A 25,798-nucleotide genomic window follows, 5' to 3' on the forward strand; every position below is an offset into this window, starting at 1 on the left:
TTTCACCTTTGTAACTTTAAAGCAACATTATTTTAAGGAAGGAGATAAAGTAAGTTTGTGTCTGAATGGTCACAATCCTTTGGATGCCGCTGCAGTGTCTGTGTGTGCCTGCCAGGATTTTAAATGTGTTGGACAACATGACTTGGCACCGCTGCTGCTGGCGTGCGCACCAGCCAGGAACACCAGCGCTCCCCCTTCTCCTCCTCATCCTCTCCCTGCAAGCGGCTGGGAAAGACGCTGCCGAGTATCTGGGATCAGTCAGAATACGAGTTCAGGCAAAGAACAGCGACAGATTCCTTATTTTCAAAGCGCAGTATTTCAAATGCTGTCACCCATCAGCACAGAGAAGTCGGCTTACACTGAATTCCCTGACAGCTCCATTAAGTATTTTCCTTCTGAACAAATAAAAGACCATCTGCGCAACTCTGATGTCTTATTGACAGCTTGAATACTAAGATCCAAGGTAGAGCAATGTTTCTTCCACAGCATATCAGGAATACTGTAACAACCAAGAAGAATCACATCAGCTTTAATCAAAGCATGAGTGGCTGTGTATTTAAGCAATAACAACTTGTATTCAAATACTCATTACTGGTGTCAAATTAACTTTCTGAGTCATTACCCTTTAAATGTCAGCGAGCAGAGCATGTCATTCACATCCATCATCTCGATCAGCAGACGTCCCCAGAATGATGACAGAATCAGTGTTCACTCATCAACACAAAGTCCTGTTTCTTTTTGAAGTAAAACATCCAGTAAACATTTCATAAAGTGATGGTAAAGGTGGGGGAAGGATTTTATCCATGTGATACTGAAAAAACACAAATATTTTCTTAATTTATTTTTTTTTTCCAAGCAATCAACTGGATTCAGGAAAGTTGGCTGAAATGAAATACAACAAAGACCTTCCCAGCAGCTATTGTCTTGCACTTGCCTTTTTATGAACAGAAACATCATTACATTGTGAAACCCTTAAATCTACCAACATTAAGCAGGCACCACGTACCACCAGAACAATTAAATTCTCACTCGGTTTCAAAATAACAACTTATTTTGCTACCACAGCAGCAATCCAGATCGCAAACTGTATCTCTAAAGGAAGATTCAAAGTCAGACCAAGGCAGTTCTTGACAAACCCCACCCATTTTTTCAAGTATACCGAATAAAAGAGTGCCTGTATCTGGCAATGTAAGAACAGTGCAACAAAATCTTTTATTGCTGACCAGGAAACAGTTCCACGTGATTAAAACAAAGACTTGTGCCCTTGTTCAAAAACAGTCAAATAGTTAAGCAGTATCAGACACTAATCATGTCCATACAGTTTAAGTCTGCTTCCTTGTGTACAAACAAAAGAAAAACAAGTCACTAATTTTCTGCAAAACTAAACCTTATCCACTGTGAGACATTTTTGGCGAGTGCCATGAAGGAAATGGTTCAGAGACAGCAAGCAGCTGTCTTGTGATGATATCTTAGTAAGGAAGGTGGTTCTACAGGAAGAGTATGTCTGAGAACTGTTAACAAATATACACAAGGAGGCAGGACTGATGAAAAGCTACATGTAACCGTAGATTCACAGCCTTGCTACTGCAATTCTGCAAAATACAAAATGTTTTTGTATGAAATACTTTAAATAAAACATCTTTTACAGGACTGCAAGTGCATAGTTTACAAGTTCAGCCTTGTACGCCTGTTGTCAGTATTACAGCAAAGAGGGACAATGTTTTGACAGATGACAATACAGGATAAGCCCTTTATCACGTTTCACTTTTATTGAACACTTTCTGCAAATGCAGATTACAACCTTGCTTCAGGTTGCACGCATCAACTTCAGCCATGATAAATCAATTACTTTTTGAAACCCAAATCCTAGAGGTGAGGGGTTAGGTAGTGGTTGGTTTCTGTAGTTAGAGAACTCACAGCAGTGTAACAGTCACTCCTAAAAGCAGAATGGTGCAAGAGGCTCTTTGGTGCCAAAAAACTGTCAGTGACACACTTGTGAACGCTACCGCGTAGAAAGCAATCCAAATTACAGCTCTTCCTCGCAGTGCTATAAAACATTAAAGAACACTGGAGACTCCCATACCTTGAGCAGTCTGTGAAGAAATATCACCATTAAAGAAAGCTGTATAAAAATCAATGACAAATGAGAAAGTATATCCTATCTTTCATCCTGAAATACAGGTCAGGTATGGCCCAGCTGTACAGCAGGCATATTAAATTATCAGATTTAAGGTGATCTACACATTGAGATCACTGCCTTCATCTTACACCCATTTATATGGGCATTTATACAGCAATGTACTTGCATCATCTAATCTCCAGTAGCGCCTATACTGCTTATATACCAGCATGCATCCAGAACAGAGTCATGTGTCAAACACCCAGAATTATGTAGAAACCCAAGATTTCAAGTGAAGTCGAGGTACTAAAGTAACTTGCAATTCATATATCTATTGACTTGTGGTTTGTTTTTGTTTTTTTTTTAAACCAGATAAGTGTAACAAAAATGCGGACTTACTTGCGATTTCTTTTTTCCAAACTACAATGTATAGGCCGATCCTCGCGTAGATATACACATATATACAAAATTCATAGAAAACCAGAAGTCCTGTAGACAAGATTCCTAACTTGAGTGGTAAAACACTACGTATAGCATAAAGGAGAAACAGAGATAAAGGGCCAATTCTGTCATCACAAGCACTTATGGTTCCGCGCTGACTTCAGTCGTTATTGCGTGCACGAGATGCTCAGAGTTACGAGTATCTCTGGGCACAGTTGAGCCAACTGACTAAATTGCTCTTCCAGTATATCGCACTCTCAACCTCACAGAAAGTCAAGGTACTATTTACCACGTCAAGTAGAAGAGGAGGAAAAAAACCTCATGTGATTTGCTACAGCATCAAATGTAGTTATCTGCACAACCTGGCTGGGTTTAACAAAACTGCAAGTTTCCATTGCAAAATCTATTCTAATTTGTACCACTTGCACTTCCTGTGAGAAACAGAAAAGGTAAAATACGCAGCTTCTCGGACACTCATTTAGAACTATCATCTCTAAAATCAGACGCTCAGTTTCTTTTAAAATGCAAGTTTGTTTCACTGAACTATCACTGCAAATCCTACTTTTCTTTTTCTTTACTTGTGCCTGCCTCAGCGTATTTCAGCATAGAGCTGAAACATCTGCACCCCCTAGCTGTCACAGGTAAGACACAGTACTTATATCTAACTTACATTCATTTTCAACTTCAAATTTATTGAGGCAGTTTATATCAGTGTATCCATAAAATCATTCAGAAATAACCCAAGTTGACCATTTAAACATCTTCATGATTTATCCATTTACACACTCAGTACACAAACAACCCAGCCTCTGTACAGGTTCATCACATGCAAACCACCCAGAAAGACAAAAACTTGAATTAAAAATAAGTCACAACTCAGTGTACTGTTTCAACTGCATCTCCATTTACCAAATGGCACATTGAATATTCTCTAAAATAAGATGTTTTTAACAATCTTGTTAAAAAATTCTTGGGCAAAATATTTCTAGACTTAAAAAACATCAAGATTTTTCAAAACACTCAAGATACTATACAACTTATAATAACCTTGAAATAGGTTTACAAGGTTGTTAACCAAGGTATTTACATACCAAATAATGTAAAGCAAAAAAATTGTATTTCTAATGACAAAAAGGTGATGCATTAAAGATTTATGAAATTAAAATTAAGGCTCTTTGTTATAGTTCTTTATGTATCTTTACATAATAGCCAACTTTGGAAATGTCAGTCTTGCACATTCTTGTCAATCTACTGCATTCAAAGCAGTAGAGTATATTAAGTATTACTTTGTATAATTACATTGCTACTTCTATGTTTGAGCATGCTTTTGCAACACTGTAATCATGAAATATTTACAATGTGTAGCCTTCAAACTTTATGTAAAAGCACAAGTATGACTGTCTGATTTGAACACAAACACCATACTTGCAAAAATGGTTTTACTTCTCAAAATTAAATGCAAATTACTACAGTCTTAATAAGCAAACCGGCTCTGAAAAGTTCTTGTGTGCCTGAATGTGGACAGTAGAAGTTATGTGAAATCATTCTGACAGTACTGTTTTTCATTTGAGACTGAACTATCCGTGTCAGACTGTTTTTTTTAAGCACGTAGAAAAATTAAATATTTTTTTAAAAAATTATTCCAAGACCTACATATACTTTCTGAGCTATGCCCATAAGTTTCTTGAAAAATCAATACTGTCTAGCAGGTTGTAATGATTGGTCCACAGTTTATTTCAGGATGTGTGTTCAACTAAAAGCAACTTGCTGTTTTTCAACGTCATCTCTCTTAAAAAGCACAGTGATATAAAACACTGAAGACAGAACAAAAAAAAATGGAATGGTAACCTAAAGATCAAATTCATTAGCCATTTCTCCTACTATATCAAAATTTGTAGTCAGAATTGTCTTTATTGACTTTATTTTTAATTTTTGTACACAAAGAAAAACATGTTCATATCCATCATGAACAAAAACTTAAAAAGGCAGAACTAGAAGACATTTGTGTCCTTCACCAAAGCAAAGCTGTGCTAAAGGTTCCAAACATTTCCATTTTTAAAATAAATATTTTCTTTTTTTTTTTCGTCGTCTACATTCCAGTCTTCAGAATGTCACTGGAAACTGCAGCCTATCATGAAATACACACTTTTAAACAGAGTCCCAGCTCACTGTGTTTGGTAGCTTGCCATACCATATCCAGCTTGGTTAGGTATTACAGGAGCACCTTGTCCCTGGGCAGGTTGAGCACCAAATCCACCCATCCAGGCAGCAGATGGAGATTGGCTTAAAAAGAAACAAGGTGGTTAACAAAAGAACAAAGGAAAATAATCATCCAAGCTAGTCAAGCTATTTACAAGACAACATACCAAAAAAAGAGCATAAAAATATACTTCCTACACTACTATGCCTACCAAAATAGAACAATTTCTTCTTCTCTTCAATGAGTAATTCAGGTGGAGTGCTACAATGTGATTCTTGAAAATGAGCTTTTTAAGAACAAAGGAAAAAAAAACCCTACAAACCTTGGCTACCAGCTGCACAGGACAACCGCCTCCAAAGGCAAGTAACGTACGCAGGTGGCTGGAAGTCAACATCAGTGATGCAGAAATGCAAAAAGTTCCCAATGCCCAACAGGCATGAATATCAGTGACAGGTTTATCGGGGCTTAATATGTTTAATTGGAGAGAGACAATGAAGAATTACCTGGGCAAAAGGGTGATTTTAAAAGTATGTTCAAAACAAAAAGTTGTTGTGAAGACTTGTCTTCAAGAGATGAAGTACAAGCTCACCCAAATTCTGAAACCGCACAAGTTGAAATGTCAGGATGGAGTTTCTTCTCTTCAGGGTTATGAACCCTTCAGGTAAATACCTGGACTCCTGGTTCAGAGTCTCCAATACTCACCACCTCAAGTCAGAAGCCAGAAAGTTTCTACATATCAGACAAGACCACCATAGAAGTCTTTGTGCCTGGAGTCTCAAAACATCCATATGCATAAAATGAGTGATGGAGTGCAAGTCAAAGTGACTCACCCCATTACTTGGTCCATAACCATTAAACATAAGATTTAAGCATGCAGGAGTCCACCTAACACTTGAAACTTTGTGCAATCCTTGAATCAAAGGAGCCTGAAACTCAGATATAACATTCTAGGAATATTCTAAAAAATTAAATACAACTACTTACTCTACTCCAAAACCCTGTTGATTCCATGCTTGGCCATACATTCCATATGATGGTACTTGCCACCCGTTAGCCATATATTGCCCATACTGTTGTGGATTTCCATATACTTGGCTCCATTGTCCCCACTGACTGTAATCCACCTAAGGAGAGAATAATTCGTAATACTTCAGTTCTAGAGATGGATTGTGTTCCTTCTGTGCTGCTAAAGGCAACATTTTTTGCTACATCTATCATGGGGCTAAAACTACTTAGCAATAATGAGATCAGAAAAATAAATAAGACATCACTGCGACTTAATTAGATCCTTGTACTGAAAAATGTATCTGTGTGTGTCGGAAATACCACAGAATATCTGGTTGGATAGTCACCCAGCCTGCAGTTTGCGAATGAGCAAGTATCAGAAATACTTCAAAGCCTCTCCCTATATTGAATCATATTCAGAAGACAGTAACAGATATTCCATCAAAATCACTAGCCCAATTTGGTGAACAACTGGAACATGAGAACATGGAATTCCATACGAACTCTACTACAAAATGCACCTGTTGTAAACAGGAAGGCATTACAGATATGTACACAATTGCTTCTGTAATACAATGCAAAGGTTCAAGTGCAGTTACCTGTTGGAAGTTTTTAGTCATATCAGGAGATTCTTTACCCCAATAACATTTAACAACATGTCCTTCAATTGTGGTTCCATTAACTGAAACAATAGCATGTGCTGCACTTTCATGGGTTGAAAATCTAAAAAAAAAAAAATGTAAAAACAAACTAATGTTACGGTTGATAGTACTCTCACCAGACTGTTAAAAAACAGTGACTCCATACATACAGGAAATCCAGAGAAAAAGATCTGCTTTCACAGACATTCATCTTCCCAGGTAAAAAGATTGGTGGTCACTTTTAAAAGTTCCAAACTTTTCTATGAACATACAGTGACAACTTTTAATGTACCAGCAGAAGTTCAATCAAGTGCAATTACAGAAAGGTGAAACATTACTACATGAAAAGAAAAAAAAAAAAAAAATCATAGTTTTTATTTTTCTATGTCCATACCTGACAAATGAGTAACCTTTTTCCGGAAACACTCTTATTTCCATGATCTGTCCAAATGGTGAAAATGTCTGTCTCATAAGTTGATCTGCAACATATGGTTTTGAATTACTAACCATCTCGGTGGCCAAAATTATTCAATATTAAAAAAAAGTAATAAACCTAATCATACCTGTTAGCCCAGAGGCAATTCCTCCACAGTACACAGTACAATTTTTTGGACTTGATTGATTTACTACATCTTCAAATCTCAATTGTTTTGTATTATCTATAAAGAGAAAAGGCTGGTTTTAAGCAGTAGGCTCACAGAGTCCCAGATACTTACCTTGTACATAAACATGAACTATACATTTAACAAAAACATTCGATATTATTATGATAGACCAGCAGTGCCACCACTACATTGACAGAATATTTAAAAATATATTCTTTAAGATCTGGAAAGTCAAGCTAGATATGTAATTAAGTGACATAATTTTGGCAACATTATGTTTTATTCCTCCATTGAACAGTGACGCGCAAGAGAGCAAACACAACACAGCATTACACGAGGGTCTTACTTTCTTGTGTACTTTTGGGGGCTGGTGGTTTCCGTGTTGCCCAGTTAGTTCTGATCTGGCGGCCTCCCAACCACTGGCCTCCCATGTGTACAATAGCATTTTCTGCATCCTAAAAAGATTAAAACAAAGATTATAACACATCCAAACAAGAAGCATGTACAAGTCTATTTCTAAAAAAAACCATTTGCTTGCCAGTTAATTCTGTTGGCAAAAGCAAGAACAGTACCAAAACGCACGTGAAATTCTGAACAACCACAGCAAACAGTCAAAATGTACCATGAAGCCAATCGGTTACAGAGAAGGCCCTCAAGTGACTTGGGAAAACCATCTTCCCACCCCCGTTTTCTACAGTTTCAAAGCCAACTACAATCATACATGTGCCACCTTTACACAACAAGCATCTGCATTACAATATTTGAAGGCTGCCCAAAAAATACAAAGGTCACACAGATGTCAGAAGCAATTACTGAAATAAAACAACTATAAGTTCAGTTATTTAAAAAAATCCAAATTATTTGACTGACTGTATTAAAATACACTAAAGTATATTTAACAGTAAAAGATGAAAAGTCAAGAAAGACTTTTTAACCATCAAAACCCCTCAATGAAAAATTTCTCAGATGTAACCCAAGTAACATTTACACCACGACTTACATGCTTGCAAAGTCATTGTAAAAGATGATCTGAATGTGTTTTTTCAGAATCTTAATAAGCACTCAACAGAACTGGCCAAGTTTAGGTAGAAAAATTTTAAATTCTGGGAAGGCTGAATGGTAGTTACTAAAACCGTAATGCTGAGCTACAGACAGATTGAGCCTCTAAATTCCCTTTTATTTATTATTCTCACACACCTCCTGTCCCGTCCCCTATTCTGCCCTCTGGAGACGTACAATATATGTCTGAGCATGTATGTCTGCTTGATAAGTTCTCTAAATATTCAAGTCATTGTATGAACACACACAGAGGAGTCCACGGTCCACATGGTTTCACTTCTTGTCCCGAGCATGAACTAGAAGACAATCTCTAAGTTCACTGTAATCAGAAACATCTAGTAGGCAAGGGATAAGTTTGCTAACACTTGTAAGAAGCAATTTTTCCCCAGTTGTTTTGAAAGAAGAGAGGTAGAGTGAACAGTACATGTTCGACATACTTTTCCAAGGGCACAAAGCTTAAGAAAGAAAACACCAAGCACAAGGTACAAGGAGAACACGTGGACAAGTGGCAGGTGAGCAGCTGCCACTGTCCTGCCTCACACTGAAGGATTCCAGCTGTAACAAGCTCCTCTCAAACTCAAGCCACTCAGGACCTTGATCCTCCTAAGCTTTAATTAGAGTGCTCATTTTGAAGACAATACATAAATACAAAAAAGAAATTATGAGAGATAACCAATCAAAAAAAAACCACCACAAAATAAAAGACAAAACCGAATCACCATAAAATAAAAATAAGCTTATTCAAGCACCCTCACTCCCAAAACATAATGAATAAGTTACAAACCGACTAGGAAAGGAAACTAGCTCTAATGAATCTTGCTGCCAGTCTTGAGAATCGCAGCTATAACAAAACTGGACCTGAGCCCACACCAGAACCATTCCAGGTTAATTTTCTCATAACAGGTGTGCATTAAGACCGCAGGCTGGAGTCCCCAAGTCTGGGAACATGTCCCACTTCCCCAGGTCTAGCAAGATGCCAGTAAATTCTGAAAAACAGGCCTTAAACTACCAGCTCAGGATGGTCTTGCCATAAGCCTGTAAGTACAGCTGCTGTTTGAATGAATAGCAACCAGGACAGAATTTTAAAAGTACTTTTTAGTATTACATTTAGAATCCATCCATTGTAGAATGAATACAGATTTTTAAATGGTGATTTTATGGCTTGGTCTTCAAGGAACTCTGCAATTTGCATTCCAGATGACTGTTGAAACACTACCCCTACAGTCACAGAAACCAAACTCAACCATACAATAAGGGAAGAGGGGTACAAGAAAATAAGGTATCTATTTCTCTTGCCTGTTTCACAGAATCAATGGAGTGTAAGTGGGAAAATACACTAAATCAAAGCATTCAATTGTAATATCTTATGGAATTTGCAAATGTGAAGAAAAGAAATTCCAACTCTTTCTTCTGATTTAGATTCAGCTCCACATAACTGTTAGAGAAGATAGAAAGAGCCTTTACATGTAGGACTTGTGACCACACCAGCATTCTTATATGCCCAAAATCCTTAACTGTCTTTTTCCTCAGCAAAATACGTAAGGAAAATTGTTTAGAATTTCCCCGTGTTGTCCTAAACATACCTCTAGACTCACAGAGCTCGACTTTCCAAATAATTTTCGCAAATTTCTTACACTGTCAAACATTTAACTTCCAAATTGCCAAGAATTCTTTGTTGAGTCAATTGTATAGCTATAAATAGCAGGTCACTGCACTATTCTTATCAGCACTACACTGATTAAATTCTAGAAATAACATCTTTAACGCCTGTATCAGAAAGGGATACGTGTCACTTGTTGGAAGTATGTTTTCCTAAGCATACATAACATTACCCAGTATGTAACGGCACCCAAAACAAAATCAAGAACAACCTTCAGATTTACAATATCCATAAGAATATACTTTACAAGTACAGAATCAAGTCTTCACTGCAAATTAATAACTCAAAGAGCCCTCTTAGATTTTGAAATATTCTAACAATTCAAGTGAAGAGCTTTCCCAGGACACAGAGCTCAAGCAAGTAAATCCAGCCATGCCTCAGTGGATGAGACCCTTGGTTGCATTAGATCCCAAGAAACATGGAGCTTGGGCAGGAACCTGAGCCTGGCAAACCCCAAACCGTGCTGTGCCGCATGGCACCACGCTCCTTGGGACGTCGTTTCACAGGGGCTCCCACCTTATGCTGAACCAAACCAGCCCAGGTTGGACCTGGCACCCACCTCGCTGGAGAAGATGGTTCCACTGACTAAGCTGAACCACCCCAACACACCCCGACCAGCTTTCTATGTCCTGTAATCTTCTTTCACAATCTTCTCCCATCCTTTTTTGGAATGTTCTTGTAGTATCGCTGTCATCTGAATGGCTTCAACCCTTCACCACAAGTAACAGAAGTTTTTTACTGAAGTAAATTGGTCCCCGCATGTAAATTAATTCCCTTGGCAAAGTCTGATACATAGTGAATATACAAACAAGGACACAAAACCAGAAGTGGAAACAGGCGGTTATTTTAAATCCACGTTGTGATTACTCACCAGTTTGTTATAAAAAGATACAAAACCATAGCCTTTTGACTTTCCAGTTGCCATATCTTTAACTACCCGTGCGTCCCTGTGAAAAGAAGCACAGCTATATGAGGGTAATATTAATAACCAGCAAAATAAAAACTAAAAGGAACCACACACACTGTATTGTGAGCATAATTTTTTCTTATAAATTCAGTTAGCCCTAAAACTACAGTCATTCCTGAACTCTCCCTATTGCTTCTTTACCTGTTAGAAAAAAGCAGTAGGACAAAAAAAAATAACATGTAATAAACATGCAACCTATCCACATAACCTATACTGGCTAAAACTAGAATGTTCAAATTTGAAGTATAAGAGAAACAAAGTTTCCTTTTCTAATATTCTATTGGCTAGGGTCCTCTACGGTTTACTGTTCTATAAATTACTGTAACAATTCTATCTAATTTACCATGCATTCTCTAAATAGTTAAATGTCTTCTGCCTAGTGATACAAAATATATGAAATATTAAAAAATCGAAAAAGAGGAAAAAATAGGAATTAAAAGGCATACATGGCCTGTTAACAGATTTCTTTATTTTTCTTGGTCAATTCTCTACCATCATTTTGGAGTTTGGGTAGCTGTAAATTTTGAAAAATTGACATTTTCAGAAATTTAAGAAAGGAGAATAAAACTAACAACAATGCTAAGCACACCAGTACGAAAACAACAAATTTACACAGAAATTTTAGTGAGTAAGTTAAAATGATTGGAAATATAGAACTGCACTGAATATAGAATGTTAAAATGTAAATACTAAAATATGTATATATAAATAATGTATAATAAGAATAAATAGAAATGAGAAAAAATCTACAACTGAGTTCCAGTGTGCACAGTTCCTTGCAGTTAGCCTTCAAGATCCTGTCCATTCTTATGAGCAATTCTGCAAAATAACCAGAATGCTATTACTTTTAATTGTGACTTGGACTTTAGAAAAACTGCAGGTCTCAGGTATAAATATAGATTGAGAAACAGAAACCTGAATCATTCTCTTTAAATTGATTTTTAAAACAGTACTACTTACCACATTAAGAGACAAAAAGCAAAGTAAACAAAATAGCAGAGGTAAGAAATAAGATTTATGATTCATTTAAAAATATGCGTACAGAACAAGAGAAAAGTAAGAATTTTTTTTTCTTAGAAATCTATTCCTGTAGAGTAGTACAAAAACGTTCATGTGCAACTTTGAAAGATATTTATAAACTGATAGAAGATTAACAGACTTTTTTTTTAGCAGTACTCTTAAGGACATACATACTTTAGCACTCACAAGGATTCTTGTAATGTTAAATATGTTCAATTACAACATCAGGTGATTAAGTATCACCTGAATGATCTATGAGAAGTTTAAAGACACATTCTCTTAACTGGCAGAAATGTGCACATATTGTTAATCCACCATTCTTTCATGTAAATATCAGAATTCACCCCCTGTTATCATCCAAAACCTCATAACAATTAGCTTTTTTCAGAATGTTCCCAAGTTATTCAACTAACCACTTCATAAAATAATTGCCCAGTTTTCTATACTGCCTATGAAATGCAGTATGAATGCACACAAAATACACTGCGAATGCAACATATACCCCTTGTCAAGTCACTATTCTGTACACATTCTGAACACCAAAAAGTCACACTTAGGAACAGTAATTAAATTTTAATAAAAAGTTGAAGGACATTAGCATATAAATGAGGTTAAAAGCACATTGCTTTCAGCAAAACCAGAGCACAATTACATTACTGTATTTACAATCACGACAGATACTGAATCAATAACCCCTCTTTACTGCCCACCCACCACAGGCAAATTAACATCAGAAAAATTATCTAAAAAGATAAGAAACAACATTTCAACTCAAACAAATTTTCTATCATATTTTCTAAGTGATACTGGAAATGTTTATTATGATACTTACGATATTTTACCAAAAGGAGCAAATGCTGACTTGATGTCTTCTGTTGTTATTTCTGGACTTAAATCCCCAACAAACACATGGAAGTGATCTGAAAATAAATAATTTACTAATCAAATATTTAACTGCTATCTAAGATTTCAGCTCCTGCGAAAGTGATGCTCTGCACACAGCACTGGGAACCAGGAACGCCCAGGATTCCATCTGATGAGCAGCAGCAATTTAATCTGTCCACTCCAGTTTCCCCAGGTGCAAAGCAGAAACAGAAGAATTAGTTTGAAAAATTCTATTAAACACAAGATGGGAAGGAGAAAAGTTATGTTTAAATGCATTTATGACAAATTATCACGACGCTGTCAAGTATTTGTGCAGAAGTGATACTGTGGCATTACTTTACTTACTGGATGTATCTTTTTTCTGGCTACTTGGTGTTGTTGCCCAGTTTACTTTGACCTCCTGAAAATAAGTATAAGATTTAGTATAAATTCACAAAATCCTTACATTTCACAAGTTCATTCAAGGGTGGTCACAACTCTCAATGTTTACAAATCATCATTCAATATAAAACACTGTCACAATTAGAACGTCACAAACGATCTGCTTCCTAAGCAAGACTTACGCTTGTAAATCAGTATTTTTAAAATATTCTAACAATATTTAACCTTGGTAAACATCTTCAACCAAATGAATGCCTCACAGTTTTTATTAATGTTTTTACACAAACCTACAATCCTTAAATCTAAGGTTACAATGTAAGCGACTTACCTTTCCCAAAATTTTTCTCCCATTCATAGCAGCTAATGCAGCAGCTGCATCTCTGTGTTCATAAAATTCCACAAAGCAATAAGGGTCATTGCTTGTATGCTGCAAAACAGAAAATCCAACAGAAGAGTTGACCCTTCTGCTATCGGGTTGCTGAGAAGAAAATCCAGGAAAATATATTACTTATAGCTAGAAACTTTAAGAATGATTTGCATTAGATTTATGAAATAGCCTTTGACATTACACTTAAATGCAAGAATTTTAAAGATGGACTTTCTATTAAAGGTCTAGCAATTTCTGAAGTACAGTTTACTTTGTATGTGGGCTCAGTACTTTAAGTTTACTAAACTAAAAATAATTCAAATACCAAGGAAGCGATCTGCACACTGGATGGAAGGGGGAAAAAAAAGGAAGAACGGAGAGAAGAACAGCAAAAAAACCCCATCTACCTCACGTATAAACTCAAAGCTTGAAACTTCTGTTTCCCGGATATATTTTCACCAATTTCCTCTCTCCTCCTACCTAAGAACACTTTCCTTTTACTTGCCTGGAAATCACTAGCAGACAGCAACCTAAAAGTTGCATATTCTCAGTCTGAAGTGAAAAATATTATGCCCGGCAACTGGGAAATATCTCTTTAAAAGGGCTCAAAACAGTCCAACTGAGGGAAAAAAACATATTAATCAATTGTTACTCTGTTAAATCTTGGGTATAACCTGTTTCTCTAGGATGGCCTATTAAATCACCTTTAAATGTACTGACAAACAAAGCTAACTGAAGAATTAAATGGGCCAGAGTATTAAGTGCAAAGAATGTAAAAGTTTTCTGAGAAGTTGAGCAAGTGGAAATGGTGATCAGAACGCCAACTTTAACACTGGATTTAATCTGCCTAAAAGATGTGAGAAGTGCAAAAACTGGAGCCTCACACCAAAAGATCGACATTACTTATTCTGCATGTACACAGACCAAACGATGACAAAACATTTATGTTGGACTAATTATTTCTTGCACAGACAGTGAAGGGTCTACCACAAAAAGGAACTGCTTTGGCATCAGTATTCCTGCCTACAGCCTTTCCCAGGGTCAGGTAGCACAGCTCTAACACAAGTTAAGAGTCAGCCTTCACTGGTTTTACTATTTAACTTCTAAAACTTCATACACACTTACATAGAAAAATTCTAATTCTGCCCTGTAAAACTGGATTGTACCTCTTCAAACATGGTTCTGCCTACAGCTGAACAAGAGAAGCTATTACGATCCAACAGCTTAATTGATGGCAAAGCCCTTATCTATCTAAAAAGACCAAGTAGTCTGTAGTCATCCTTCTGAACCCTGCCAGTACAAGGGGTCTAACTGATGCAGAATAAACAGATGAGAGAAAATATACCCGAGATCATAAAAAGAATTTAAGTCACAAGCGCATTCACCCCAGATGCCCCAAAACAGAAAGCCTTAATTCACCCCTCTGCCCATACAATGTCCTGCTGAAATGAAAACAAGATTTGGGAAACCCATTTAAGGCCTTAACAGATGCAGTGCAGTTTTATGCTTCAACTCAAGTGCAATTTTAGATTGAGATTGTGAGAAAGTCGTCTTTAGCAATGAGAACCTGTGTGAACATCGGAAGAGCCTCTTTTGGAGATACCCAGGTCTTTAGGTGTTCAAGATACCTGTCAATACTAATCACACCACTCCCTGAGGTTATATACCCCCCCAAACAAACACCTGAAATCTCTCAATACTTGACATGTTCATGTCACATTTTAGAAATGAAAGAGAGTGGGCTAAAGCAGGGCCAGTAGCAGGGGGAGGAATCACAAAAGTTTTGAAAACATTCAGGTATAAACCCAACCGATGGTGGTAAGAACAATGGACAGGGAAGAACCACCTGTATGTAACTCAGTGCCTATGTTAAGTTTACAACACCCCGACCAGAAGGACGGATAGTATGGACGGGTACTCAGAGTTAAAAGCACCGTAGCTGCAGGCCAGTTCCAGTCTAGAATCCAACCTGCCCTTGCTGACTGCTCGGTGACAGGTGCTAAGGTCAGCCCAGTGCAGTCACCTCCCTGCGACTCAATATAGCTGCAAGTAGCTTTTTGTTTATCCACTTATTGCATAAAGATGACTCCCGTGTTATTTCTATGGTTATGCAGAATCTTAAAAACACAAAGATTAAACCAAGGTATTAAAATGAGTGTAAAGCGATGAAATGAGTGTTGGAATTTCTCATTTGGGTCTCAAGAAATCAAACAGATGCTAACATCTCTCCATCAGCTGGAGGCTGGAGCAGCACTACCTTATTTCTGAAGAGCATATGACAATCAAAACTGTTTCTTCAGAGAAAAATTCACAACTGTGCTATTTTATCTTTCTGTTTACTTATCTTTCTCCAATAAACTTACAGAAAATGTGGCAGAGAGCTTATAGTCACCAAAAGTTTTAAGAAAGTGTCATATGGAAAATTAGTTAAGACAAAAATGAGAGTGATTAAACAAGCGGCTAAAAACAAGACAAGCAGTGTGTCATATTGAGAAGACCTCAGTGGAATTACTAGTAGTGCCCCTAAAGAAGTCCGGTTGCAAGATGTGGCTTTTAATACTTCCATTAATGACCTTGACAAAAAAATAACATGACTGTACTCAGAAAATCAGTAATTACAAGTCAGTACAAACAGTAAGTAGCAGTAAAAAGCAGGAAGAGCATACAGAAAGCCAGAGTTGGAAAACAAAGATTAAACTCAGCAAAAACTCTGATTAGTCCTTGCCTGCTAGAAATTTATCACTTAAAAATGCAGAAGGAAAGAAAAATATTAGTGAGCAAGGAGTTGTCTAGGATTTGTCAACAAGATCACAGAAATGGCTACCAACCCTAAATATGTCAGAGTATTTGTAAGAGAGAGGAGAATGTATTAATACTTACCAATGGTATGTACAAAATACCTTATCTGGAATGCTACGGAAATTTTGTCACTTTCTTTCGAGAAAAAATGAATTTAAGAACAGAGAGGTGCAGACAAGAGCCATTTGCACTGGCACAGAAGAGGCTCGGGAAGAGCAAAACTTATTTTGAAGGATTTTTTTTACTTTTAATTCTTAGTAAAATAGTATTTATTAGAGAGGGAAAGAACTACTGAGGTTCATGTTCAACTGAAGTGGAAAACATACAAACCAGCTACAAATAACATTTGAAACAATAAGGTTTCTGATCACCAGAACAATGTTGTTCTGGAAAGAGGAGGTAACAACCCTTTAAATAAAGCGGAATCTCATCATCAGCTGGTTAAAGTTATGTCAGGGCTACAGCAAAAGCACAGGTCTGTACACAACAACAGGTCTCTTGGCAAAAATTATCCCAAAAGCCAACAACCTAAAGAAAACACTACCAGTAATATCAAAAGCAGCACCCAACTTCATTTGTTTTGCACAACTTTATCTCAAGTTAGGCTATATTTGCTACCCCCCAGATGTGGAAGGCCTTACCTCTGTTATCATTTTACAGCTTTTGCATGGTCCAATCTGGCTGAATAACTGAAGTATAAGAACTTCAGTCACATCTCTGGAGAGGTTTCCTACATAGCTACAAAAGGAAATTAAAAAACATTTAAACCAGAAATTTTCATCTTTTCAAATGTAATTATTAATTTTAAATCTTAAATTACTATGAAAAAAATCTCCCTTTAAATATCCGTAGTATCTTAAAGACAGCATTTCCGGATTATTTCATTATACAGTTCTAAAGCAACATTCATGTAGTTTCTAAATTATAAAGCTGGCCACACAACTGCGAAGGTGAAGCTTGATTCAGACATGATACTGAGCACTCATACCTAGTGCCAGTCATTTCCTTGGCAGAGAAATGTCAAAAGCATGAAGAATATTGCTCAAGAATATTGGGTAAAACGAGCAACCAGCTGGGCAAAGATGTTTTAAGTTTCACTTCCCACTGAGCATCTCATCAAGACTATTTCTGAATTTGGGTATGAACCCACACCTCACTCCTGACAGTTCAGGAGCAGCTCTCAGACATAAACTGTGCTGCCCTGCAAGCAACCCAACTCCACTTTGCTGTTTTCCTGAACATTTGGAAACCCAGCCCACTCACCAATAGGCAATTTATGCAGCATTATGGCATAGGGATGCTCCACACAGCATCTATCTCAACAGTCACCACCTCTGTGAAAACTCCCCCAAATTTTGGCAATGTTATTTTAATATCCCACATACTTTTTTTTTTTTTTTAATTTATAAAACCTTAGAAATAAATCCAAATTTTGAAATACCTCTCAAGTTCAGATAGAGTCCTAGATTTAGCCAAAAATCTGAAAGCAGAGTTTTAGAACTACTTCTAGATTCTCTGCTACATTACACTCACAAAAAGTAAAACCATGTCAGAGAGATGACTGAGAAAGAGTCATGCATGCAGAACTTGATTCTTTAAAAAAAAAGTGACTAATTTGTAATCAAACTGTAAACAAAGTGACCAGTTAAGAGAAAGGTTTGTCACAGCAACAGAACTCAGAAGTCATCAGCACAGGAACATTCATTATCTTTACAAATAAGACTGTCAAGACAAAGTATTCAAATGCAACCAAAAACACAAGCAGAACTTTCGTGATTTAGCTGCTAAAACAATATCCAGTTTATTTATTTTATTCTGATCTACTATAGAATGTAATAATCCAGTAAACTGAAGTCAGTCTGAGCTGTTAATACACTTCGGTGAACACAAATGTGACCCAGCATTTCTTAGTCTAAGCATAGGCCAAATTCTCTTGAGCACAGCAATTTAAGTGCACGCTTTTGCTTAATGGGCATCCCTTTAAAAATTGTTATAAGCACTATCTGTGTTTGACAACAGCACTCTCATCCAGCTTCAGCAAAACTAAACTGAACACCATTTGTTTTCATCTGAACACCATACAATGATACCAAGAGATTTTTGTTTATGTTGTTATCCTTTCAAGAACTATGAAACAGCTCTGCACTGTCTCAGTCAGGACTTAAATGTTACACAAGATCCTGAGTGAGCTACTTATATATCACATTAACTGAATACAGAAACATCCATTAAAATCCTTCAGGCACTCACTACTTTCTTACTAAATATGTATGAATTAAGTTACATTTGTGGTCTGTATTGTATGAAGCATTTCAGTAAACACATTAAAAACTGCAAAATTCTAATACCCATTACAAGACAAATTGCCCATCCCATTGACTTTGTAATTCTCTAGGCTGTTAAACATTTATCCATAGCATATCTCGACAACCTCAACTAAATTTTTGTTAATCATTCACCAAGATTAAATTCTAAGTCACTAATAGTTTTAAATGGAAATATTAACCTTTGCAGGCAGATACTACTAAAATCAAATGGAAAATATAACTACAAGGATGAATTCCCACATAAAGTGCCAGTACTTCTGTGAACTTATTACTAGTACTTGCTTCCTTTGTATGTTGTAGCACACTATTAGGACCATACCTTAACAGAATACTGATATCAGCACCTGTACTATAGCAGTAACGTGAAATTAAATGCAGTGATGTCATATTAATGTTATTTCTACTGCAAAATCAGTTACAGTAAGAAGGACAACTAACACTATCTTAAAAAAATTCTCAGCCTCTTCTGCATAATGTTAGTACAGATTTTGGAAATGTAAGAACTCTGACAAGCAATCTGAAGAATTCCTCTTGGTCTGACCAAAAAAAAAAAAAAAAAGCAAAAGCTAGGAAAAGCCATTCCCTGGAAATCTATTCAATTAAGGCAAGATAAATTACACTAACTGCTAGAAGAGATACGAGGTGGTTCTCCAATAGCACTATGTCTTCATCAAGATGGTTAAGTGAGAAGGCTGCATCATAAACTTTAACTATGAACCAGGTTGCCTCTTCATAAAAATCAGCAGTGTAATTCTGAACCAACTGATTGCAAGATACAAATGGGATGAGAAGTCCTAATGGTCCATTAATTCTCTAAATGGAGATGATAAATACAGCCTCAATGTTTAGTACTTCCATAGTCAGAAGGCATCAATAACTTCCACATGTTGCTAACACTGAGAAACTTAAGTAACATACATGCTGAGAATACTTCACAATAAAAGGTTCACGTAACAAGGACAACTCCCAGAGACCCAAATCTCTTGAACTGTATGTAAAATACAAGAATACAAACCTCTACAAATTTGGAACAATACACTAAAAAAAAAAAAAAAAAGACTTAATGGTTACTTTCATGTCTTTAGGTAAAGTAGGTTGTAGTAACATCACCTCCTTCAGTACAGTTAAAGATTACTTTAAAAAAAAATCGTACAAGTAAATATCTTCAGTGTACAATGTTTGAATACCATATGACTAAGGAAATAAATACATTCAGCACATTAGGAACAGAAACCTTACCTTTCTGGAAACACAAAACTTTCCTCAGCTGATGTTAATCACCCACCACACATCACCAGCCTATTAATGCACCCAGTTTTCCCCTTTCTAGCTCAATTTACACATGATACAGCATAACACAGTAATTTCTATTCTACTTTTTGAAATCAAAAGAAGCAGAAACACACCCAAAGAAAACATAACGTTTTTAACATGCTATTGCATGGTATTTAGATTTTTTTTGGTTTGTTACATTCTAGAAGATATACTATTCAAACTTTTAAAAAATTATAAAACCCAATAGAGAAGAAGCACTTACTATACTTTTATAGGCTGTTGTCTTGGTTAATGTGACAGGGCAGCAAAAGTTCTGGCTTTTTGCATACAGGCAACAGTGTTTGTTCCCTTCTGAAAGTTTGAAGCACTTAAATACCAATTAATAAGCACATTAAAAAAAACCCAAACCACATACATATCTATCTATCTATCTATATCTCCTGATATAAATGTCAATATATTATACTCTGAATGCTGACAACACAAAGAATAAGAAACTATATCTGAAACTCAGATCTTGTAGAATTATCTATAGAAGCACGTATCAGGAAGAAAAGAGCTTTAGAAACAAACTCTTTATAAAGAAGATTTTTCTGTTCAAGTCAAAGATAAACAAGTTTCAATCATTTCCTAGACAGGTAGGGAAGAAAGGGACATTTACAGTCACTACTTTTAGATTCACAAAACTCCTCTACATACTACTTGGAGAAAAGCAGTAAACACATTTTGACAGTCATGCAGACAACACGCAAGAAATGGCAGATTCCATATTTAAATGAAGAAAATATAAGCAATAAAGTAACTGATGAAGTGAAAGGCCCATAGAAATTCTAGTAGCATCTCTGCCTAGTGCTAGCAAGCTACTGGAAATAAAATACCACGAAAAACCCACTCTGTAGACTCCACTGGCAGCCAATATTCTACAAGTGTTGTGTCTTCTGCACCCCATCCAAATTCCACACCACTTGCGATATACCACGGCAGGGCCAAGCATACAGCAACTTAGAATAAAATGTTGATAAAGCTTGTGATGAAAGAACTGACAGTCCCCACAATGAACTTTCAAGTGTTCATATATTTAAAACAAAAAATCAGAAGCCCACAGCTCATTTTAGGACCAGCTACCAAAATTACACAATGTGCATTTTCTATCTCACATTTGAATCGAGGGGTGTGATAAATCCTACCGAAAGGTCACCCTTTCTCAAGTTATCTTCAAACTGTCAGAGCAGTAAGGAAAACTTTTTGGCAGAAAATACTCGACGCTATTCTTCACATTTCCATAAATGCCTGCTAGTTATGAAACGTGAGAAATAAAAATGCAAATGGTGTTTATTTTCTCTATTAAGCCTCAGAAAATATTTTGAATTCTTAAAGGTTCATGACTGACCTATCATGACTGAAAACAGCATAAAAGCCCTGTGAGTACCGAAAATGGAAACAATTTTTACACCTGAGATATTTAAGATGGACATAAATGTTAGGTGAACAGTGGTTATGTGGGTTTTCCCTTTTGTAATTAAAAAAATTGCTTGCAAGCATTAAATAAAGAAAACCCCTTCCTAACCTACAGGTTTAGTTTTTCTTTCCTGAAGGAATATAAACAAAATAGTAAAGACAATCATAAAGTATCACTTGAACTATCAAGCAAATGCTTATGCACATGCTTAAATAGCTACCAAAACAATTTGTTCTTCACTTACTTCCCCCCCACATCCCCTAAAAACAAACAAACAAAAACATGGGGTTCCACTGAAAATATTATTAGTTGTTCTTGAGGGCCCCTGAGCTTTATTTGAGTAATCATAACTGCTCTACATGAAAAGAACTACCCAGGATAATCATCTTAAAAACACAACCTGCAATTCCAAAGTTAAACACATTTCAGATAACAGTAGGGACAAGAGGGAGATATAAGAAATGCTACAGCAGAACTTCTGTGTTCTATGAAAAAAGCCCTCAAATATTTACAGGAAAGTAACCCCACATGATTGTGGTTACTACAAAACTACCAGGAAATTAATGTATACACTGTTTATTAGTTTGACAAATTAAACAGACAGTCAGATGGGTGCAATGAAACATCTTTGGCAGCTGTAAAGATGCTATTTCAGACACCTTTGTACAAATCTAGTTTATTCCTCGTCAGTGACCACGGGCTAAGTCAGGTCATCAATGGATGCATTCCTAAGAACCCACTCCCAATGTGGGACCAACACTTGTTTTGAACATTTTGAAATTTAGTCTACATATTAAAGAACATCTTAAAACTTAGTCTAGATATAGTGCTTATTAAAAAAAAAAAAAAAAAAAAAAGAGGAGCCAATCAGGAGAGGAACCTTGGAAACAAAACGGAGCAAAACACCATGTAACTTTGCCCTTTTCCCTCCTCTTATTCTAAAGCAACTCTCTGAAAAAACTGTGTCCACTATCAGGGCCAAGCAAACTCAAACCATTTGGGCAGTCAACACAAAAAGCATTTCAGATATGCTTATTTGAACTCTTCATCTCGGGGATCAAGGACTAAGTACGCACTTACACTAAACTATAAGCAAGTTAGAAAACTTTTGCAGACATTAAAAAAAAGAAAGACCACAAACTGCCTGGAAAAGCCTTAAATGCCAAGTCATCACTTTGATAGTGGAAAGAAAACTCAGAGACATATTTTACTCTGTTTCAAGTAGTTTCTTTCAAGCGGCCTTCAACCCAGATTATCTCTGGAAGCCTTTCTGTCCCACAAACTACACAAAGATTTCATTTTCGCTGTTCCTGAGCTGCATTTGTGATACGGGCAGCCCAAACATCAGACTTTTGCCTCGGCCTTTCCGATGTGGGCACCTGAACACTGACCTGTCTATACAGCACCTCACAGCCTCTGGCAACTGCAAAACTGAAAAAAAATCTGTGAACTAGTTAAAATAATCCACAACACAATTCTGTGTGGTAAGCACACGTAGTAGTCCCCCTCATGTAAGTCAGTAGGACAAAGAAAACTCATCAAAACCACACCTGCAGAGTTGAAAAGAACTCAACAGACCCTAAAGAAGCTCGAACTTCGATTTTTAAAGGAAAAACAGATAACAACCACCAACTGATTAAACACTGACTAGAGAGACGCGGCCAAAATACAGTTATTTATTTTGCCCGGGCCCAAGAGACTGTTATTGAACCACACTGTAAAACACTGGAGGGAAAAGCATTTTTTTCTTCTTTCTTCCCTTCCCTACCCTGACCGCTATAAAGAGCCTCGATTTACGGCGCTCCCCATCCCACCCACCGCAGGCACAACACAAAGAACTTTCCCCACGCCGGGCCCGGAGGAGACCCGAGCACGGGCCGCCCCGTCCCGCTCCTCCAGCGCCGGCCCGGGGGGGATGTGCCCGCGGGCCGAGCAGCGGGGCTGCCCCCCCCACCGTAGCAGACCCGCTTCAACCCCCAGTCACCACGGCGCCAGCTCTGCTTTCCCCCGTTTTCTCCCCGAATCCGCCCGCCCGGTCCCTCCGCTCCTCGGCCGCCCCCCCGGCCCCGCAGCCAGGCCCAGACCCGCTCCCCTCAGCGCCCTCCCGGCCCCGCTCGCTCTCCCCGCGCTCCCCGCCCCCACCGCGGCCCGGTCACGCACCCCGGGCGCGCAGCGCCCTGCCCGCCTCGCCCGGCCCTCTCCGCTCCCCACCCTCGCGGTTCCTCGCGGTCCCCTCCTCACTCACAGGGTCCTGGGCTGCCCGTCGTCTTCCATAATGGTGGGCGAGCGCCGCTCTCAGCCGCAGCCGCGGGCAGCGCCGGAGAGGGGGGCTCCGCCGCGCAGGGAAGCGAAGGGGAGGTGAGGGTGAGGGCCCCGGCTTCCCCCCGCTCCGTCTCGCCCCCTCGCCAGGTCCCGACACCGCAGCCCCGAACAGGAGAGGGAAGAAGCACCACAAAATGGCCGCCGCCACCAGACACTCAGGAAGCCGCGCTCTGCGCAGCCGCGCCCCGCCGGCCCGCTCCCTCTGCCACCGGATCCTCCTTCCCGGGCCCCGCCGCCGCGCCGCGGAGCGCGCTGGGCATCGTAGGCGCTGACGGGGACAGCGCGGCGGGACGGCGCGAGAGACCCGCCCGCCTTCTGGGTGTTGTAGTTCTCCGGCCGCGCACGGCGCCGCAAACCCGCAGGCAGCCTGGCTGGGGAGAAACTACAACTCCCAGCACGCCCCGCGGGAGGGGGCAGTGGGCGTGTCCGCCTGCCCGCCGCGGGGTCGGTGCCGGTTGGCGCGGATTGGCCGCCAGCAGCCCGGGAAGATTCGCTTCTCGGCGCCGCCGGGCCCGGCTCCAGCTCCAGGCCCAGGCCTGGTCCCAGGCCCAAGCTCAGCCTTGGGGCGCTGCCTTGAGAGTAGTTGGGGAAAGCCCGTGTTGAGCCACAGGCCCCCGGGGGGCTCTGTTCGGTGCGGGCTGGCATTCAAAGGCTGCGCTGAAGCGTGGCGGTGTGTGCATAAACACAGCGATCGATACACCTCGTCCTGTAAATATTTATTGTATGGGCATGTGCTTGCCCGAGGGGAGTCCGGTTTATGCTGGAATATGTTCCCGAATGTCACGTTCACAAGCAAAGACCGTGATTTTATATACTGTACATATATGGTGCCAATAGGACAACCCACCTGCCCTCAGGCACCACAGTGCCTCCATCCAGCATCAACAGTAACTATTGTTACTATTATTGTTATGATTAGATGCGTGATGGTAAGGTGCTCACCAAGGGCAAAGACAATGAGGAGAGGCCTGTCTGTCTTGTTTTCTTCCATATACACCATAACAAGGTGTTTTATAGGAATAATGAAACCAACCTCTAAAGCGGACACAGAAGCAAGTACCATTAATCAGCACCTATAACCCCAAACAGAGTTGGGATCACAAAGCAGAACTCAGTGCCAGCGACTGAGGTTTGGGACAAACCACAGCAACAACAAAGTTTACTAGAAGACTCTTTGCCTTCTGTGGTGTTGGAACTTGGAGCTTTTCTTTTCCTCTAGTTGGTGAGAAGTTGAGTTAGGAATTGTCAATGAGGAAACAGATCAGAATAGCTCTGCATAGGCAGAGGACGAGTATCCTCACGTGCAGCTACTGCGGAATAATCACAGCGCTCTTACTCTGGAAGAAATTCAATTTGCATGCATATTGAATATGCAAGTACTCTTAATACTCTCCTCCTTCGCATATAGTAACATCATGGGAAAAAACTGCCCATATATTTATCAAACTAGATATTTTCATGCCTGCTGTTCACAAAGTAATGTTTTCCTATCTCAAACACCCAAGACTGTTGCCAGGCTTATATATCTGGAAGAAGCTATTCTAGCTCGGAGACACAGATATAGATGGCTTAAGTTACTTTTAAAAATGCATTAAAAACACAGAAGGTTGAATATATAAGGAATTACTGAAATACTCCAATCGCCCTGCGTGTGCCTGAGTCTGAGACCTGATATAAGATACATATTTCTGTAGCACGGACAAAACCAATTCCTGCTGCAAAGCATTCAGGAGTGCACGGGGAGCTGCAAATTAACCAGCTGCACTGCAGGAGTTTGCCCAGTAGGTCCCATAAAATTCGCTGTGTGATCCATAACTGGCAGACCAAGGTCTTGGTGCCTCCTGATAAATTCTGTGTGCTAAAAAAGTGAACGAACTAGAAACATCTATGCATAGGAACATCTATGCAAATAACTTGATTCCATATACTGCTCTGAGAAGAGAGCCTTGACTTACAGCAGCAATGTAAACCAGTCATCTTCTCTTTCAAACAGACATGTACTTTTGTAAAGAGCATGTTACCGAAATATTTTAAATATTCTGCCATATGCAAAATGACCGGCTATCTCCAAAACCCAATCAAAACAGCACTAAATGTCATTCTCCTCTTCCCTTAAAAGAAAAAATAAAGTTACAGTGGAGCTTTAATAAAGTTTTTCACAAACCATCCTTATTTCATGCCCTTTAAACCTTTTTCTCTGTTGTTTTGGTTGGTTGGTTGGTTTGGTTTTTTTTTCCCCCAGGAAACTTTAAAAAGCTTTTTTAAA

General features: G+C 38.6%; 1 protein-coding gene across 6 annotated transcripts; it reads right to left on the reverse strand.

Moving 5' to 3' along the window:
• Positions 1-1,750: 1,750 nt before the first annotated feature.
• On the reverse strand, positions 1,751-23,716 carry TIAL1 (TIA1 cytotoxic granule associated RNA binding protein like 1). Of its 6 annotated transcripts, none has more exons than XM_071812198.1 (13): positions 23,456-23,716; positions 20,014-20,118; positions 16,791-16,887; positions 13,312-13,461; positions 12,948-13,002; positions 12,550-12,637; positions 10,602-10,677; positions 7,358-7,466; positions 6,970-7,065; positions 6,801-6,885; positions 6,365-6,488; positions 5,745-5,884; positions 1,751-4,843 (listed from the first exon to the last, which is right to left on the reverse strand). In XM_071812198.1, exons 3-13 carry the CDS (start codon positions 16,800-16,802, stop codon positions 4,726-4,728), a joined length of 1,053 nt encoding a protein of 350 aa, XP_071668299.1. In that variant the 5' UTR covers positions 16,803-16,887; positions 20,014-20,118; positions 23,456-23,716; the 3' UTR covers positions 1,751-4,725. The 6 variants fall into 6 exon arrangements, with proteins under 6 accessions (XP_071668299.1, XP_071668300.1, XP_065698933.1 ...); XM_071812199.1 differs by having other exon boundaries at positions 13,312-13,410; positions 23,456-23,714; XM_065842861.2 differs by lacking the exon at positions 20,014-20,118.
• Positions 23,717-25,798: the final 2,082 nt, after the last annotated feature.

The sequence above is a fragment of the Patagioenas fasciata genome, chromosome 8, assembly GCF_037038585.1.
Source record: "Patagioenas fasciata isolate bPatFas1 chromosome 8, bPatFas1.hap1, whole genome shotgun sequence".
NCBI classification, from domain to species: domain Eukaryota; kingdom Metazoa; phylum Chordata; class Aves; order Columbiformes; family Columbidae; genus Patagioenas; species Patagioenas fasciata.